Source organism: Protomyctophum parallelum, assembly GCF_964188405.1.
Source record: "Protomyctophum parallelum genome assembly, chromosome: 11".
Taxonomy (NCBI): Eukaryota; Metazoa; Chordata; class Actinopteri; order Myctophiformes; family Myctophidae; genus Protomyctophum; species Protomyctophum parallelum.
This window is the reverse complement of record NC_139707.1, coordinates 42,671,799-42,688,494: the sequence shown is the minus strand read 5'-3', so window position 1 is coordinate 42,688,494 and position 16,696 is coordinate 42,671,799. Positions and strand designations below refer to the sequence as shown.

Here is a 16,696-nt window from a genome sequence, read left to right as displayed (position 1 = left end):
GGTTTGACAGGTGGCTCTTTAACGGATGATGACATAGCTATAACTGCGTAAGCAAATCTATAATTTATCGTTCTGGCCGCGGTCGGACCACCATCTGAATGTATTTAAATTATTACCGGTAAAAAATAAAATAGCAGATGCATAAGGTTAAAGTGATTTTTTTTTCTGATGATACATTATATTTAACTTGTTTTTCTGGGGACCCTTGGCCCCTGGCCCTGTGGGTCTTATCACAAATTCTAAATGTGGAAAATCTGCTAAACAAGACAATGCATTTGAAATGCAGCTCTCAAGAAAGACAAGGTTACTTCCAGACACACATTTTTAATAAGTCAACAGTAATATTAAGATTTGCTTATACATCACATTATTAGTGCAAACAAAAAAGCATTTGAAATATCAATTACAACTTTCTCACCTCAGTAGTGGAAATGCAAAGCCAATATAATAGATATAGAATAGAAATGTATATCTCTGGTCAGAGAAAAATGTTCGCAAATGTTATTTTATTTTGAATAAATACCCCATACAAAAGACAAAAAAAAAATCATGTTGAAACAATTTTAGTAGGCTATATGGTGATTTAAAAAACAATTTAAATATTAGTGTCCAATATTAAAGCAACAATTCACCTTGGTAACATTTAAAATTTCAACTCAATACAAGTATAAAGGCTAGGCAAAATAAGCTTCGGCTTCAGCCTAGATCTTTTTGGTGCCACCTCTTTGTATAACAAATCATTCATTCAACCTCTGATCCTAAAATATGATTTAAATCTCTGGACTTCTAGCCAACCTTACAAGTAATTGCAAACATCTAAAATAATTACTTAAGACACATACACATACAGTATGATGTGCCTGTTAAAGCTGGTACAATAGTGACTGATTTGTCACAAGTCGACGCAGGCATTGGCAATCCAAAAAAAATAAAAAATGACAGAAAATAATACCCAAGCGAAATATAGATTTTAATCTATGGAATCAAATACATATAAATAAATCTGGGCGAACACTGGCATTTACATTCAGATATTACCTCCCCAAATTAAATGCACAATAAGTATAAATCATGTCAACAAAACATGGCTTCTGGTCACTGACAAATGGGAATATTTTACCATTGGACTCAAACACTTCCTGGAAGAGATAGCATACACATCTGAGAAAGCAGAAACCAGGAAGATTTCAATAGAACACGATTACTACTGCAAAACGGTAATAAGCACAAACGTCACCATCTTTCTTCGGCCGACAGCCTTTGAGCCAATCAGATCATACCCAGGCGTTTTCATATTTTTATCAAGGTTAACCTACAACTTTCAACAGAGAGCAGCAGCAAAATGACTAATCAGTGGATAATAAGACTTGAGACAATCAAAAGGCAGACATAAAGACTTGATCCAATCAATGTCAAAACTGGTCACGGTGATAAGAGGTTGTGTGTAGTGCATCGGTTCTCAATCTATTTGTGGATCGGGTCGGACTTGAAAATCTCAAAGTAGGTTGCCGTCGGCTGCTGTGTCAGATGATGGGCGCATTCTCTGAGCTAGTTTATTTATTTAATGATCAATCAATTGATTGTGTTCCGGATTGCATTAATATGCTTTAAAAGTTCCAATTCATTACAATGAAAAAACTAATTTTTCAAGGTTTTAAAGAAATGTAAACATTACCATAATCTCAGTTTTGCCAATTATTTGGGGGCCTCACTTGTAATAAATCCTCATGTGGCCACAGGTTGAGAGTCGCTGGTGTAGTGCATGTGTGTGGGAGAGGAGGAGGAAGGAGGAAAGAAGCGGGAGGGAACTTAGGTGCTGCTCATATTAGAAGATTTGTTGTTCAAACAGGATCTTCTCAAAGCCTTGAGGAGCGGTGTGATAGAAGTCGCTAAATTGGCAGTCTAAGATGGCACTGTCGTCCACTAGAACGGAGAATCATAAACAAAAGGTCAGAAACAGATCTCGGAATTTATGTAATAAATTAGATGTCATCATATACAGAAAATGTAAACAAATCCATTATGAAGATCCAATTAAGCACAATATACTGTATCTTGTTAATTGGTTAAATAACAAAATCAGTAAGTTCTCAGTAAGATTTTGATTTACAAACATAAGAATATGCTTTGTTAGATTTCAATTGAATTTCATTAACCAAATCTTTCTCTATATCATAGAAGAGTTAAAAAAAAGCTTATTTAGCTTCTCAGTGTTTGATAGTACTCTAAACTAAATTATGTTAACGTGTACACAACATGCTTTTCATAACAACCCTTTAAACAAAAGAGGTTCTATATTCTGTAATAATTTCGATACAGTATTTGTTCAGTGACAGGACTGCCTGTCTTTTCTGTTTACTCTTTAGTAAACAGAAAATGCATTTTCAGGTTGAGATAAAAAATGATCCAAATGGGAGAGAGAACTCATACAGGATAGTCCTGAAATGGGCCGTGTGCCCGTTGGGTGAGATTATATAAAAATCACAAAATAACTTAAAAATTGAGTGACTTGTGTCTATATAGGCTATTTATGTAATCACAGGTAATAGGGCGGGCAACGGGTCCATTATTTGACGGGTGGGTCGGTCTGGATTGGATTTTTTAGACAATCACAGGTAATGTGTTGGCTGAAAATGGCAACGAACTTACAAATATATTTTTAGTTTATTAGAGTTGGAGAGATTGGGATACCACCCGTTACTGAACAAACACTATAGCAATGATTACTATCAGAGAATGATAGAGCTTGTGACTTTTTTCACAAAACCCCTTTTTATTTTAACCAAGAATATCCTACTATTAATGGCTAAGATTTGACCAGTACTCAAATATATTTTTTCATAGAAGACCTTCATTTTTGTTTGTTGGGAGACTATTGGAGGAAGAGCTGTCAGACAAGTATAACCTCCAATAGAACCATAGCATAGCCTCTAGCGCATACTACTACCATTCGTTAGATTTTTCTAATAGTTTTAACAAGTAATATTCCCATCCTCCACTTCTCTTGCTGACAATTATGTCAGCATTACAAAGTCATTAATGTTTAAAAGTTAGTTTCGTTTCTCCAGTGACTTTTCCCTATGGCACTTTTGTAAGTTTGCTGCCATCTAAAGGTTAAATATAATCTCATGGACTAGGCTGGCCATGGTACATTTTGATGTCAGCATCCATGTATGTATAAAATGTATGTTTGTCATACATACATCATATGATTTAGTTAGTACTCAAGTTGCCAGTATTGGCAATACCATAACCATTGTGAAAGGGTATTTGACATGACCACATTGGCACACTTATTTGAATAGCTGTAGCCGTTACTTGCATAACAGTACCACGGTCAGCAGCATAGTGCTCGACGTGATTTTGAACATTTAGTTGGCAGCAAACACACATTGGCCTAGGAATTATTTACATTAAACACAATAATGTAACTTTATTTTCACTGCGTTCTCTGCAAGTTGATTCTGTACTGAAATTAAAACAAATGGCTTCCTAGAAAGAAAAGAAACCTCCAAAAGAATCATGTATGCTTTGGACAACTGTAATGTTAACCCATTAAAACCAAGAAAGCATTTGTGTCATTTCTTATTTTAAATGTGATATAAAAGCATACATTTATACTTTGGCTATTCAAAAATAGCAGATATACAAGCTCATTAGCGTGTCACTTCGTGCCGTGCTGCAAGCTTGTAGATCTGCTGCGAACACTTTTAACTGGGGGTCCCTGGAACACAATTTGGAATGTGGGTTCGGTGGCCAAATACCCTTTCACATCCTTGACATGAAAACTGTGATTTAGAAGACAAATGTAGAATCTGCCTCATAATGGGTTAACCCATTCTGGGCGGTAACCCCTGCTTTTGGTGTTATAACCCTTCTAGACGGGAACACCTCTTGGGGTTCTGTACAGTATTCAAAAAAATTAAATATTTGATGCCGCTATATAAATATTTTAAGTTTTTCCAGAAAACTTAGGTCAGGTTTTCAAGGCATTTTTAGAATCGGCCTCAGTCCAAAGATGTCACAGGTGAGTTAATAGTAATACACATGAGTCATAATCAATGCAATGGGTTTAACACTTTGTTTTTCAGAATAAAGGCACTAGAGTGCCAAGCAAATTAAGCCACCTTTAAACACGAGAACGGTCGCCAGAGAAAATGGTAAAGTCCCGTAGCATTTTTTGTTTATCCTTTACACTAGAACGCAAACTTTATGAAAACGCTAAGTTGCTAGTTGACGGTAACGGGCTGCCAGATAGACCAGTCACCCATGTACAAGAACCAGGTAGCTCCCCCTTCACGCAACCCTATTCGAATGTTGCTGTTCTGTTCTTGTTTATTGCTTTGAAATGTTGTATTATGCGTATCTCGAGGACACTGCAAACGAGGGTGATCTCAATGTCTTTCAAAGAATAAATAGAGGTTTGAATGAATGAATGAATGACGCTTCCAGTCCCAGAATACAATGAGTTGTGGCCATCTCTGCCTGCTTTCTACTAACCGCATCGAGTGACACACAGGCTGACAGGCAGCCCAGAGGCATGCAGGCAGAGCACGCCACGGGATGGTTATATTTTATACATACATTATGTAAACACTGCTGTCACAAGGCCTATCACAAGGCTTTTTATTTACATCATGGTTTTATATTCACAATCTCTGAGGGAGGAGGGAGCGCTTGCTCATTGTAGGAACTCCAAATATTAGATCACATATGGCTCTGAATCAATGTAACATTATGCGTTGTGAGCCATGATGTCACAGGTTTTGCGGATTCACTGTTTTGCCCGTTTACATGGAGACGGGAGGATACCTTATTTTGCAGTTTTCTATCTATTTCTAACACCGGTGACGTGTAAAAGGGGTCTTAGATTTGACTCTGAAAACCCCCGCCTTTCATTTTCCCCTAAAACCTGGAGATTAAATCTTCCTTTACCCTGAATTCGGCCATAGCCACTTGCCCAAATGTGCTGACCTCATCACAGTGACTGGCTCCCCGGCTATTAGTCTTCTCAGTCAGATAATCCATCATATCCTATTCATGCGTCTTTCAGCACCATCTCTCTCGCTCCCCACGGCACCCCTCTGCATGTGGGCTCTGCCTCTGACTCAATACTTCGTCGTATGGCAGGGTCGTGCACCAATACAAAAATAGCCGATCTACAACCTCGCAAAGCGTCACACTGAGAGCTTGTAGATCGGCTATTTTCGATGTATGAATCCAGCTTCAGGCTCACACACAGCTGGAGTGTGCAGCTTGTTTGCGTCACCGTTTACAGAACGTGTTGTTCATCATCGTATAAATTAGTTATTGTCATAGTTATCGTGCTCAATGTGAATGACACTTGAGGCCAATAATAAATAACCTACCTGTATCAATCAATAGAAATCGTCATTGAGGTGTTAACAGAAATACTTACCATATACTACTGGGAACACAGTGCCTCGGATCCCTGAAGCGGGACAATGCATGTTCTTCCCATTCAAATACAAATTCAGTTCCACATGATCATACGTGATACCCTTGAGAAAAACAGAACAAGGAAAACAAGATGATCACTTGATGCACTCTTAAAACATGATGACATCACTTCCATTAATCTTGCAATTATCAAATTATAGAGTTGTCCAACCACCCTTTGGGCATTGTGTTCTCAAGTGATTCAATACATTTAGTTTATTGCATGTTTAATGTTAACGTTTAAGTTCTTTCTGGCCATCTGGATGGATGGACAAATAATACTTCAATGTATTATTATGACAAATATACAGAGAAGGAGTGGTCCGCACACAGTCTTTGCTCCAACAGTGTTTATTGTGTTAAAACACCATTCTCAAATCAGGACACAACGTTTCGGCCGTGAACGGCCTTCATCAGGCGATTGAGAATGGTGTTTTAACACACCACTGTTGGAGCAAAGACTGTGTGCGGACCACTCCTTCTCTGTATGTATGTACCTTTTGTCCAGCACCAGAAAACTGGATTTGCCATAGCCACCTGCTTTTTAAACTAATAAGACAAATATGCCTTAATAAATGATAATTGTCCTGATATAATTCTAAATTCACACCTAACATATTTTATAAATAGGTCATCTTTCATTCAATAGGGACAATTCGTCATTAAATGTGTGTGCTTTCGAGTGTGTGTGTGTGTGTGTCTACTGTCTGCGTCGTGAAGTCTGTGTTTACAGCGAGGCAGCTGTATCTATCCGTCACATGATGATGTCCCATGGCAAACACAGCTAATCCATAAACCCACAACGTGTTGAATCAGCGACACATTGTGGAATTCAATTGTAGATCAGCTCGCCGATCTTCAAAGCCATGAGGGGAGACTTCTGCTTTGCCTCTTTCGAGGCCAACTGCCACTTAACCCATTCTGACCTGAGATCAGATTCTAAACATGTCTTCTACATCCTGACAGTTTTCTGAAAAGGCTATGTTTCGGTCAGTCGTCAGTCATTTTTCAAAAATAGCCTTACGTTACACAACTGGTTGGTGACCACCTGGAACACCCCTGGGGGTCCCGACCCCAGATAAGACACCATGTTGAAATCCACTGGTCTAGGATAAGCAGTGATATGCCGTCGCTGTACTCACCACAATGTCCCCCTCCTGAGGCAGGCTGTTTGCAGGTAGACGGTTCTTCTCCTCATTATTGTGATACACTGAACCATCATGCCTCAGAACCAGGCTGTTTGTGTCTCTGCCCATTGGTACTTGATTAAGATTCACTTTCTGAGTGGCCACACCGATTCCCCATATACCTAGACACAGGGCACAAGAGGGAAAGATGTTGAATGTGACTGAGAAATCAGTTGTGTTCCATTTACAGCCAACAGTCAATGGCTAGGGCTGTCACGATCATTGACATTGTCCTTGATGATTGTCGTGCAAATTGTTATTAATGGTTTAATTGTGTTTTTGCCATTGCACATTGGAACATAAAAAATAACTTCCGTTTGACTTTTAGGCCTTTTAGGGCAGGTATGACAGATAAATTAACTGATGAGATATTAAATCATTTTTAACTTTTCTCAAAATAATAATACAAGCTCACAGTGCATTGCACACTGATGCGTTGAAACCTTGTAGATCTATCTACCATTCCCATTTACACTATTGATTTTTTTATGTTCGGAAATATGAATATTTTTAAAAATTATGGCTACGATTATGCAAAATATATCTCAAATAATTGCAATCAGGCGATTATGTGACAGGCCTATCTATATCACACCGCGATGATGTTGCGCAACGCAGGCCTCTGAGGCCTCGTACACACATCGGACAAACATCCTTCTTCCTTCTGTGTTTCATGGCCGCCTCAATGCTTTTCCAATGGAAGTCACGTGGTTTGACCAAACACCCCCATCAAACACAAGTGTCTGGTCAAACCATGTGACTTCCAATGGAAAAGCATTTAGGTGCAACATGAAACACGGACGGAACAGAGCATGTTCGTTTGATTTGATGTGTGTGAATGAGGCCTCAGCTCACAACAGAACAGTCACATCCGAGACATGATGTGAACTTTTATATCAGCCGTTTTCTGCGCGCAATACTGTTGCACAAAGAAGTACAAAATGTCTCCTAGAGGGCACGTCACTAGCCAACAGGTTGAATGAACTGAAACCAGCGCTCCCCAAAACAACAGGTTTGTAGATCTGTTGGGAATTGATTACATGAAAACAGTCACCCAATCGACCGGTCTCAATGTTCGTAAACAAATAATTGGTCTATAGCCCTATTCAAAACATGAATAAGTGAACTTCAGGATGGGGTTGGGGAACAGAAATAGTAGATCATCAGCTGTAGCTTACCAGTAGACTGGATCTTGAACTCAAAATAACTCTTATTCTGATGTAGCGGAGCATTGGCAAGACAACCCCCAGTGCCGCATATCCGACGTCCACTTTTGACAATAACGACATCTGTGCCTGAATGGGAGACAATCCAAATAATGTTGCAGAACTTCATAATCAGAAGCATAAAAAAGGAAAAAGAGAATGCCACTCAATAAATAATTAAATTATAAATAATAAGTCTAACCATGTCACATACATTTAGAATCTGATCAAAGTTTAGACTTTACTCAAACTCTCCAAAGTCAACACGGTCCATTATATTTCATTACACGTGTGCTGCTTCCATCTGATAACAGATGAGGCCTTGTTAACTTGTGTTTTGTAACTGGAAAAGCTATCTAATGGTGGCCCAACCCACTGTAACCATGAAGAAAACAAATGCAATATATTACTTGAATATTACTTGAATAAAAGCGAAGATGGAATAGGAAAAAAGGAGAAAATAGCTAGTGTCTGTCTATTATGAATTATGGACGACCTCACCTGCAACAGACTACACATACAGTCTTCCGAGTGTGTGGTGGTCCTGGTGGTCTAACTACAAGTTAGATGCGTTTCCTTTCCTTATTTGTTGTCTATACATTCTTCGCCCAATTAAGGGATGACGTTAGAGTAATATATTTCGCTGGGGGTGTTATGACATTTTATATTTTTACGCCAACTCAGCCGGTTAGGGTTAAGACTAGGGTAATTTTTCGACGCTAACAGGAGCTAGCGTTAGCAAGTAGTTACACCTACCAAACCAAGCACAGACTCATCTAGTTGACTGTCTGGTTGACTCCACACAGTGTGAGATAGAGACAGCATAAATACTTACCCATGTGGTGTGTATCTAATTGAACGGTGGGCATTTCTTTGAGGGGTATGTGGCCCGAACCTCCATCTCCGCAGCAGCCGAGACAACACGTAAACATGGCAGCCATTTTTCTTTCTCTGAGAGGGCTGATGTTGATGATGATGCTGCACCCGACAACATCCGGAAACACTTAGCATGAAAACAACGCGCCACTCCAGAACAGCGACACCCTGCGGTCAATCTGAATGCCACCGACTAAAGTTAAACCCATCTACCCAACGCGCCCAATCACATTGCTTGCTAAGATAGGCAGTTTTGCTCCTGATGGCATGGAAACAAGGGAAGAAAATCAAGGTCAACATTTCTACACGTGACTAAGTAACTATTGGTTATCGACCCGTAATGTTACATAATCCCCCCGCAAACTGGGGCGGGGGCGAGTTTTTGGCAAGCGTTTAATAGTGTTTACCAAGGGAGGGCACAGTACACACTCAGCGTCCCTATGTGGATGATGCACATTCACAACGACAACGAACATCCTTCTCAAGTCCTCAAATGAGTTGTTTACTTGTTTTTGACTGACTGAAATGGGTAGTAGTGGGCAGTGGCTGGGTCAGCAATCAGCAATGATGATGATCTGAGACTGAAAGTGTCTTGGGTCTTCACTTGCATCTTTTATTGTGTTTACCTTTAGCGAGTGAGTATCCGTGACCACGAGTATCCAAAAAGTCATAAGTGGGACGGGAAATTCTTGTTTGAATGTGTGATGATGATGATGGCAAAGTGGGAGCCTGTGGGACTACCAACCTAGTCGAGTCTCTTTGACGATGCAATGCTTTGCATAGCAACAGCCCCTCCCCCATCTAACTTGCAGGGATCCTCTGCTTTTGATGGCACTGGGATTAAAACGCAAACATGCCAAATGGTAAACAATAAACGAATTCATGAGTTCCAAGCATGCAAACCACTCGTGCTGGCACGCACTGTTGTCTTCGCAACGTTTAAACCTGCATGGGAAATGAAGATGTAAAGTTTCATCCAAGCCCTCCCAGGCAGCACTGAAATGGTTAATTTTTCCCCGGAAAGGGCGAAGTCTGCACAGCAACAAGAAGCGCCATGATTGCGTTGCACTGTGCGCGTCTCAGCAGCTGGTGAGTGATTTTTTTGGTCCAGTAGTTGCATGTTACTATGCGCTTGCAAAATCTGTCACAGCATTCCTCACACCTTGCCAACAACTAGGACCAACAGTAACGCGAACTCGATTTGTCGGTAATTTGTCACATATGTTTCTTGACTGCGGTGACACACCGTGTCGCTGGCGAGCCTCCTGCTTTTTTTCTTCCCCCCCTTCTTCCCAAAGCAATGCAAAGCAAGACGATCCCAAACGCAATCTGTACCTTTTTAACATTGAGAAATAGGCTATATAAGCAGTCTAGTTATTTGACGTGGTTTATAACGTACAGCGCTTGATCGTGGTCTCTGCATACAGAGTCTGCAGTCAGTGGATGTCAGAAAGCAGGAGAGTATGCTACTGCTAGTCAGATCATGGAAAAGGGGAACGGCTTGCGGAGCTGACAACACATTTTCACCATGTATCCTTTTTGCGGTTATGGCGATGAATGTCATTTCGGTTCTGAAGAGAGCTGAACAAACCAATGGATCAGATCTGTATATCATTTGGGCTGCCTGCATGCTACATGATCGTGCGTAATTTGCCGTTATGTTTATTGCCCTTTTCCAAACGCGGTATAACGTCTCTCTTGGGTGGGTATACTATCGTGTGACGGAGTGTTTGTTTTATGCCGTGGCAAGCAGCCAAACCTTAGCCTGTTATGTTTGATCTTTTTGCTGTTCAAAACTAACGTTTTCGCGCATCGATGTCTTTTACAGAATGCAACATGGAGCTTCTGGAAGAGGACCTGACATGCCCTATCTGCTGCTGTCTCTTCGACGACCCACGAGTTCTCCTGTGTTCACATAGTTTCTGCAAGAAATGCTTGGAAGGGATTTTGGAGGGGAGCAGAAGTCCAGCTTGGAGAACACCTTTCAAATGTCCCACCTGCCGCAAAGAGACGCCGCACAATGGCGCAAATAGCCTGCAGATTAATTATTCTCTTCGTGGAATAGTGGAGAAGTACAACAAAATCAGAGTTTTGCCAAGGATGTCATTTTGCAAACTGCACAGCGGTCAGCCACTTAATATATTCTGTGCCACAGACTTAAAACTCATCTGTGGGTTTTGTGCTACAACAGGTGACCATAAAGGACACAAATTCTGTGCTCTGGACGATGCATATGAACAAGAGAAAGCTGCCTTTGAGGAGCTATTCCAAGGGGTGGAGAGCTGGCATAACGCAGATATACTGTCGTGCCTGGAATCGCTGGAAGCCAGTAAGAAAAAGGCGCTTCAGTTGGTCTCTAGGGACGCAGAAAAAGTAAGAGATTACTTCGATAAACTAACCAGCACCCTTGACCACAAAAAGAACGAGATTCTCTCCGATTTTGAGACGTTGAAATTGGTCGTTTTGCAAGCCTACGATCCGGAGATCAACAAACTGAGCGCTGCGCTGGAGGAGCAGAGCAGGGCGCTCAGCATCGCGGAGTCCTTCAGGAATGTGTCCGACCCTCTCTGCTTTCTGGAGCGGATGCAGGAGTTCAGGGACAAGCTGCGGGTCGTCAGGGAAACCCCGCTGCCCTCTCGCACGGACATGGACGTCGGCCCTCTGGTGCGCAACTTCGACGTTCAAAAATGGGACTCGCTCACGCTCCGAGAGGTGGACAAGATCTCCGTCCCCCACGAGAGCGGCGGGTCGTACCGCGGCGCGACGACCCCGTGGCTCGGAGTCCTCAAGACCGTCATCGTGTTCGTGAGCATGTCCCTGCCGTCCCTGCTGCTCTTGCAGCCGGGCAACCTGACCGCGGCGTCCGGCTGCGTGTCCTCGCTGGCCGAGGCCTGCCTGACGGTCCTCTCCTCGCACCTCGCTGACGTTGGCCTCTATTGGCGAGAAGCGGTTGTCGCCAGCACATATTTGATGAGCGCGTGCCACGATTGTATCCTGAACCTAATACACACCACTGTCGATTTTATGGGCAGTTGTAAGTGGTTTAACTCAATCTATAACGCCGTAGAATTATACTGAAGAGAGTTGTATATAGCTCTCTCTCCTTTCATGTTTCAAAGTGTAGATGATGCATTCCATATAGCCTAAGGTTTCCACCTGTGGTATGGCATAACCATATGCCTATAATTCATTTTCACTTTCATTTATTAAGACGATGTAGATTTAATCCCTGTTACATAACATGTTGTATAATAAAAGTTGTGAAATGTAGCCTATATGTCACTGTCTTTTATTCCAGCATGGTAGGCTATACTATAGCCTACTTACAGGCCTATAGATTCACAAATATAGGCCTATATGCGCATGAAAATTGATGAATAGAATATTCCATGCTGTAAATGTTGATGCTTCGCTTTCCTGTATGGCGCGTCATCATCACTGGGGTGATGCTGCAACCTCTCCAAGGTTACCACCGTTGCATAATGGCCCGAGAGAGGTTTTAGCAGCATAGTCATGACATGCAGACAACATATCATACACATACAGGCCAGGGTAAATAGCAGCCGACTTGTTTGTTGCATGGATCATGGGACCGATTCTTTCCCCCTTCTCCCCCTATTATCCATGCACATTTGATGATTTCTTGAATCCACGGCACGGGCAGATATAGGATTACCCCCTTTTCCTGCAATGTTACCCTTGGTTTAAAAGGTAATTTAGGGTTGTACAAAATAGACTGAAATAAAGATTTTTAATATTGATTATATCCTGATTTTAAATACACCCGAAATCCCAGGAAGAGTCAGATTTTAAGCAATGACCGCACGCCATGCAGGACGCACGTCGGGACACGTGTAGACTATTTATATAGCCGACTGTTGCCAGGCAAATGATGAAAATAAAATAAAAGTATCTATTTTTTTAATGGTAGGCCTACAGATTAAGCATGACATTCTGGATAGACTATAGCCTATAGAGCACAATTCAGTGCGTGAACGGTGAGTATTACCCAACAATATCTTTGTGGCAGGTCAAGATAATACACATGGTTGGAACAGTTGCCAAATTGAATATGGAAAACACAAATGCTAAAAGATAAAATATAGTTAATCGCGCATCATGCATGGGCACATTTAGAATAGTTGAATTTCCCCATGCAGTGGCCTATTACACTTACACACACACACACCAGTGCAACTGTGCGCCAGATTTCGCACATTTTCAACCAGAGTCTGTATGACACTGAAGCAATCGAAGGATTTTATTTATCATGTGGCTTGAACTGGAATTATGTAGGGTAGGATAAGACCTTATGCGTATAGGATATTATAATTTGCCTTGGCCCTCGGTATCACAAGTTACAACATAAATGGCATGCATGCATACCCTAAATGAGAAAATATTAGCAGACCCGTGAACAGAATAGTCTTCTTTTGATCTGCAATATAGTGATGTGTACTATATAGGCCTACGGATGCGGTCTGCAATTATTTAAAAAAATCCAAGTGTGTGTGTGTGTGTGAGAGAGAGAGAGAGAGGGCGAATTGGCCTATTCAGAGGATGAGTTTAACATTTACAATGAATTGCATTTAAGCCTATACATTTCACAAAACCATGGGAAAAAATGTCTCGTTTTACTTAAAGTATACGGCTATATATACATTGCGTTGTGGCATGGCTTGGTAGCATGGTGTTAAAAGGAGAGGATATGAAATTACAAGACCCGAAATATTTTAGAAAAATATCTAAATAACCCATTGATTTGCAAATAGACAAACAGGTGGCTTTTTTTCTTTTACTGGACAGTAGGCCTACCTCAAATATTGATTTTGGTATGTTTTGGGTTTCCCCAATTTAAAATAATAAATGCCTCAAATTTGTCATAATGGGCACGGGCCCAGTATCGGAAATTAACATCAAATTGAATATGGTCAATGAAAACAAGATAATCGAAATACGCATGCCTTTATTCCTTAGTATAAGGAGCATTTAATGGCCTAGCTTCCCAGTTAGCTCTATAGCTACTAAAACTATAAATATAGTATGCTAGATTTTTCTTTTTTTATCCCGACATAGCTGCATCCTAAAGGCCACAAACCAATCTGGCTATTTTATTTGGCAGGCCTGATTAGACTTTATTGTTGCTGGATTTATGCCAGATTAGTTTCGGCTGCGACTACGTGATTTACCACCAGTTAAACACCGCTTAAACAAGGAGTTTCATTTGGAAATTGAGCACTAGAGTACTTTAAAAAGGTTTTGAAAGTATAGGCATATTAAAATAAAGGGGCTGATATCGCGGAAGCAGATAGGTCAAAACACGTAATGTTTCGCAAATAATTTGCCATCTAATTTAAATTGACCGTTTTTAAAGGCAACTTTGACTTTCAGACAATAGCCTTTTTTTAATATAGGCCTTATAAATGGTAGCCTATTTTATTAGGCCACATTAGACACGCTAGGAATTAAATAGCAACTTTCACAACTAAGCAGGCCTCTATAAGCTTATACCCATGTCAAAACTACAAGCTTTAGGCCCACGGATGACTAGGTTTTATAAAAGCTTCACTTTGTCATTAAAAAAATAATTGGTTACCTCGATACAGTAACCTACCACATTGGCTCGAATGTCTGACAGCGAGTAGGTGGATTAGTACGGATGGTCAGCCAGACCATGTTCTTCCCCTGCTCACTCAGTGTTTCTGGTCTCTTCATGTATAGGTGCAGGTAATAAATAAAATGGTAAACTTGGATACATAAGCATAGTCACACGTTTTATATTAAGCTCATCAAGTTAAAGCTTTTTTTTAAGTATATATATTCTGTTAAATAAGCCCAATAAAAATTTGTCTCTACAATAATAAAACATGGAACACAGACAATTAAAGCCAGTATATTTTATTATTCATAAATACACAAACCACACAAGATGTCTTTCATATAATTAACAGTGACATTGAGTAAAATATTGTAGCCTGCTCACACAATGCTCAAGTCAGTAAAAACAAAACAAAACACAGTTTCATATAGGCCATCAGCATCCTAATGTCAGGTCGCTGGCACAGGGGTTATCAGTGAGTTTCCCCAACTATGGTGTTGACAAGTGGTCAGCCTTGCTTCAGCAGCACGATCAATACTGGAGGCTTCAGCAATAGTCTTAACTCCAATATTTACGTGCTGCTACAGCATGGCAGCTGTACAGGTGAGTCCTATACCCGTAGACTGGCAGGCACGGATGCACTTTACTGTATACAAGGCACAAAAAAAACATCTTGCCAATTGACATTTGCGCTAGTTTAAGTATTAACCACTTAAAACACTAGACATCTCTGCTGTCGGGGAGAAACCACTCCCAAAATGTAAATTCTTCAGGAAAAAACAAAATCTCCAGGAAATTACACTTATAACAAATCAATACTGCCTCATCAAAGTTGGTATTGTGACTTTATATATTGTAAATGACATACATGAGAGGGGGAGAGGTGGTGGAGTTAGTTGCTTTCCCAGTTAGTTTGAGGGGCCAATGGAGTTGAGATTTTCTCCGAAGCGCTTTTTAATACTTTTCATTGGTTCAATATTTTTTAACCAACACAAAGACATAAATGGTGTTCAATAGCATTGATTTGTGAAAAACCTAACCTAATTTTTCTAGTTAGCATGGTTTCCTCCCGACAGCGACGATAGGTTGTTGACCAGAGTCCCCCAGGGGCCAATACTAGCCACCCCACACATAAAATTCACAAGACATGTTTTGAGCTTGTTGTAGATCTGCAACTTTCCCACAATGTTTGGCCGCTTGCCTATTATGACATGCCTAGCCTGAGCTAATGTGTTAGGTTTCTGGTCTAGAGGGGCGGGTCGCGGCAGAGATTTGAGCACGCCCTGATTGGATCTCACCGATCTGTCAGTCACCCCCGGCCCCTCCGCTCCCCCCCCCCCCCCCCCCCACCCCCTCCTAGTGCAGCACTACATCACATCATTTGGAGCGACGCCCACCCAAAGGGTTGACTCCCACTTCTAGCCCAGAGCTGCCAATGCGTTCCTCCAGGCTTTCATTTTTTTTGCACCGATGATGAAAATGAAAGCCTGGTACCGAGGCTATGACATGCCCAGAATAGGGATGATAGGGTTCAAGTGGTTAATACAATCAGGGCCACAGAGTAGGCTAGGAAGAACTATAATGGAGAATGAATGAACTTCAATCATCTCTGGAAAAGGGGCAATAGGTTCAAAGCATGTCTACGTTCTAAAGCTTGGTTGTATGTTCAGGCTTTGCTGCTGCAGCACAGTATGGCCTGTATCTCAGTGTATCCCACAAACCATTCTGTGCTGCTACAGCATCACCTGAGATATTGTCAATGTTCTTCCTCTTGCTTCCTTTCATTTTCCGAGTCCTCCTCTTCATTTCCCCAAGTACTGTTAACACATGCACAATAAAATTCTCTGTTCACTTAACTCAAGAGTGCACAAATGGTTACACGTGTACACAAAACGGAGGATTTCATTGTTCATGCATATATTACACACAGTCCTATTGAACATATTCACACAGTTCTTACCCTCATACCCAGGGGGCAAGTCTCCCCCCTATACGACATGAGAGCAAAAGGCCAGTGTGAATGTGTTCAATTACTTATCTGTCCTAAAGACAATCAGATAATCGCCAGTATCTTCTGCCAGTGTAGGTCTTCCAGAAGACCATCTGAAGTCTCCATCTGAAAACACACAAAGAGGGAAATGTAAAGTTTAATGCTGACAAAATGCATCTCCAGAAAGGGTACACTGCCCTAATCAGTGTACCGGTACTTAAAGTTTTTATGCCCTGGAAGTTTCCAAAATGAAGGCGCTAGAATGCCCAGAAGATGATGGAGATTTTAATCTGAAAAGCCCCGCCTTCCATTTCCCCCCAAAACCAGGAGGTGAAATGTACCATTACCATCTCCCGCGAATAATATTCCAAACGAGATG

General features: G+C 41.0%; 2 protein-coding genes across 2 annotated transcripts; one reads left to right on the top strand and one right to left on the bottom strand.

The window, feature by feature from the left end:
• Nucleotides 1-308: 308 nt before the first annotated feature.
• On the bottom strand, nt 309-8,828 carry spryd7b (SPRY domain containing 7b). Its single transcript, XM_083777230.1, has 5 exons — nt 8,688-8,828; nt 7,826-7,942; nt 6,603-6,769; nt 5,420-5,522; nt 309-1,923 (listed from the first exon to the last, which is right to left on the bottom strand). The coding sequence occupies exons 1-5, from the start codon at nt 8,791-8,793 to the stop codon at nt 1,826-1,828; spliced, it is 591 nt and encodes a 196-aa protein (XP_083633356.1). The 5' UTR covers nt 8,794-8,828; the 3' UTR covers nt 309-1,825.
• A 376-nt stretch (nt 8,829-9,204) lies between these two features.
• On the top strand, nt 9,205-11,969 carry trim13 (tripartite motif containing 13). The gene is made up of 2 exons (XM_083775890.1): nt 9,205-9,817; nt 10,557-11,969. The coding sequence occupies exon 2, from the start codon at nt 10,565-10,567 to the stop codon at nt 11,804-11,806; it is 1,242 nt and encodes a 413-aa protein (XP_083632016.1). The 5' UTR covers nt 9,205-9,817; nt 10,557-10,564; the 3' UTR covers nt 11,807-11,969.
• The last annotated feature ends 4,727 nt before the right edge of the window (nt 11,970-16,696 follow it).

Coding starts and splice junctions, on each gene's coding strand:
- spryd7b (XM_083777230.1), bottom strand. CDS start 8,793: ATGGCTGCCATGTTTACGTGTTGTCTCGGCTGCTGCGGAGATGGAGGT. Junction 7,943..8,687: donor ATTAGATACACACCACATGG/GTAAGTATTTAT, acceptor TCTCCCATTCAG/GCACAGATGTCGTTATTGTC. Junction 5,523..6,602: donor CTCAGGAGGGGGACATTGTG/GTGAGTACAGCG, acceptor GTTTTTCTCAAG/GGTATCACGTATGATCATGT.
- trim13 (XM_083775890.1), top strand. CDS start 10,565: ATGGAGCTTCTGGAAGAGGACCTGACATGCCCTATCTGCTGCTGTCTC.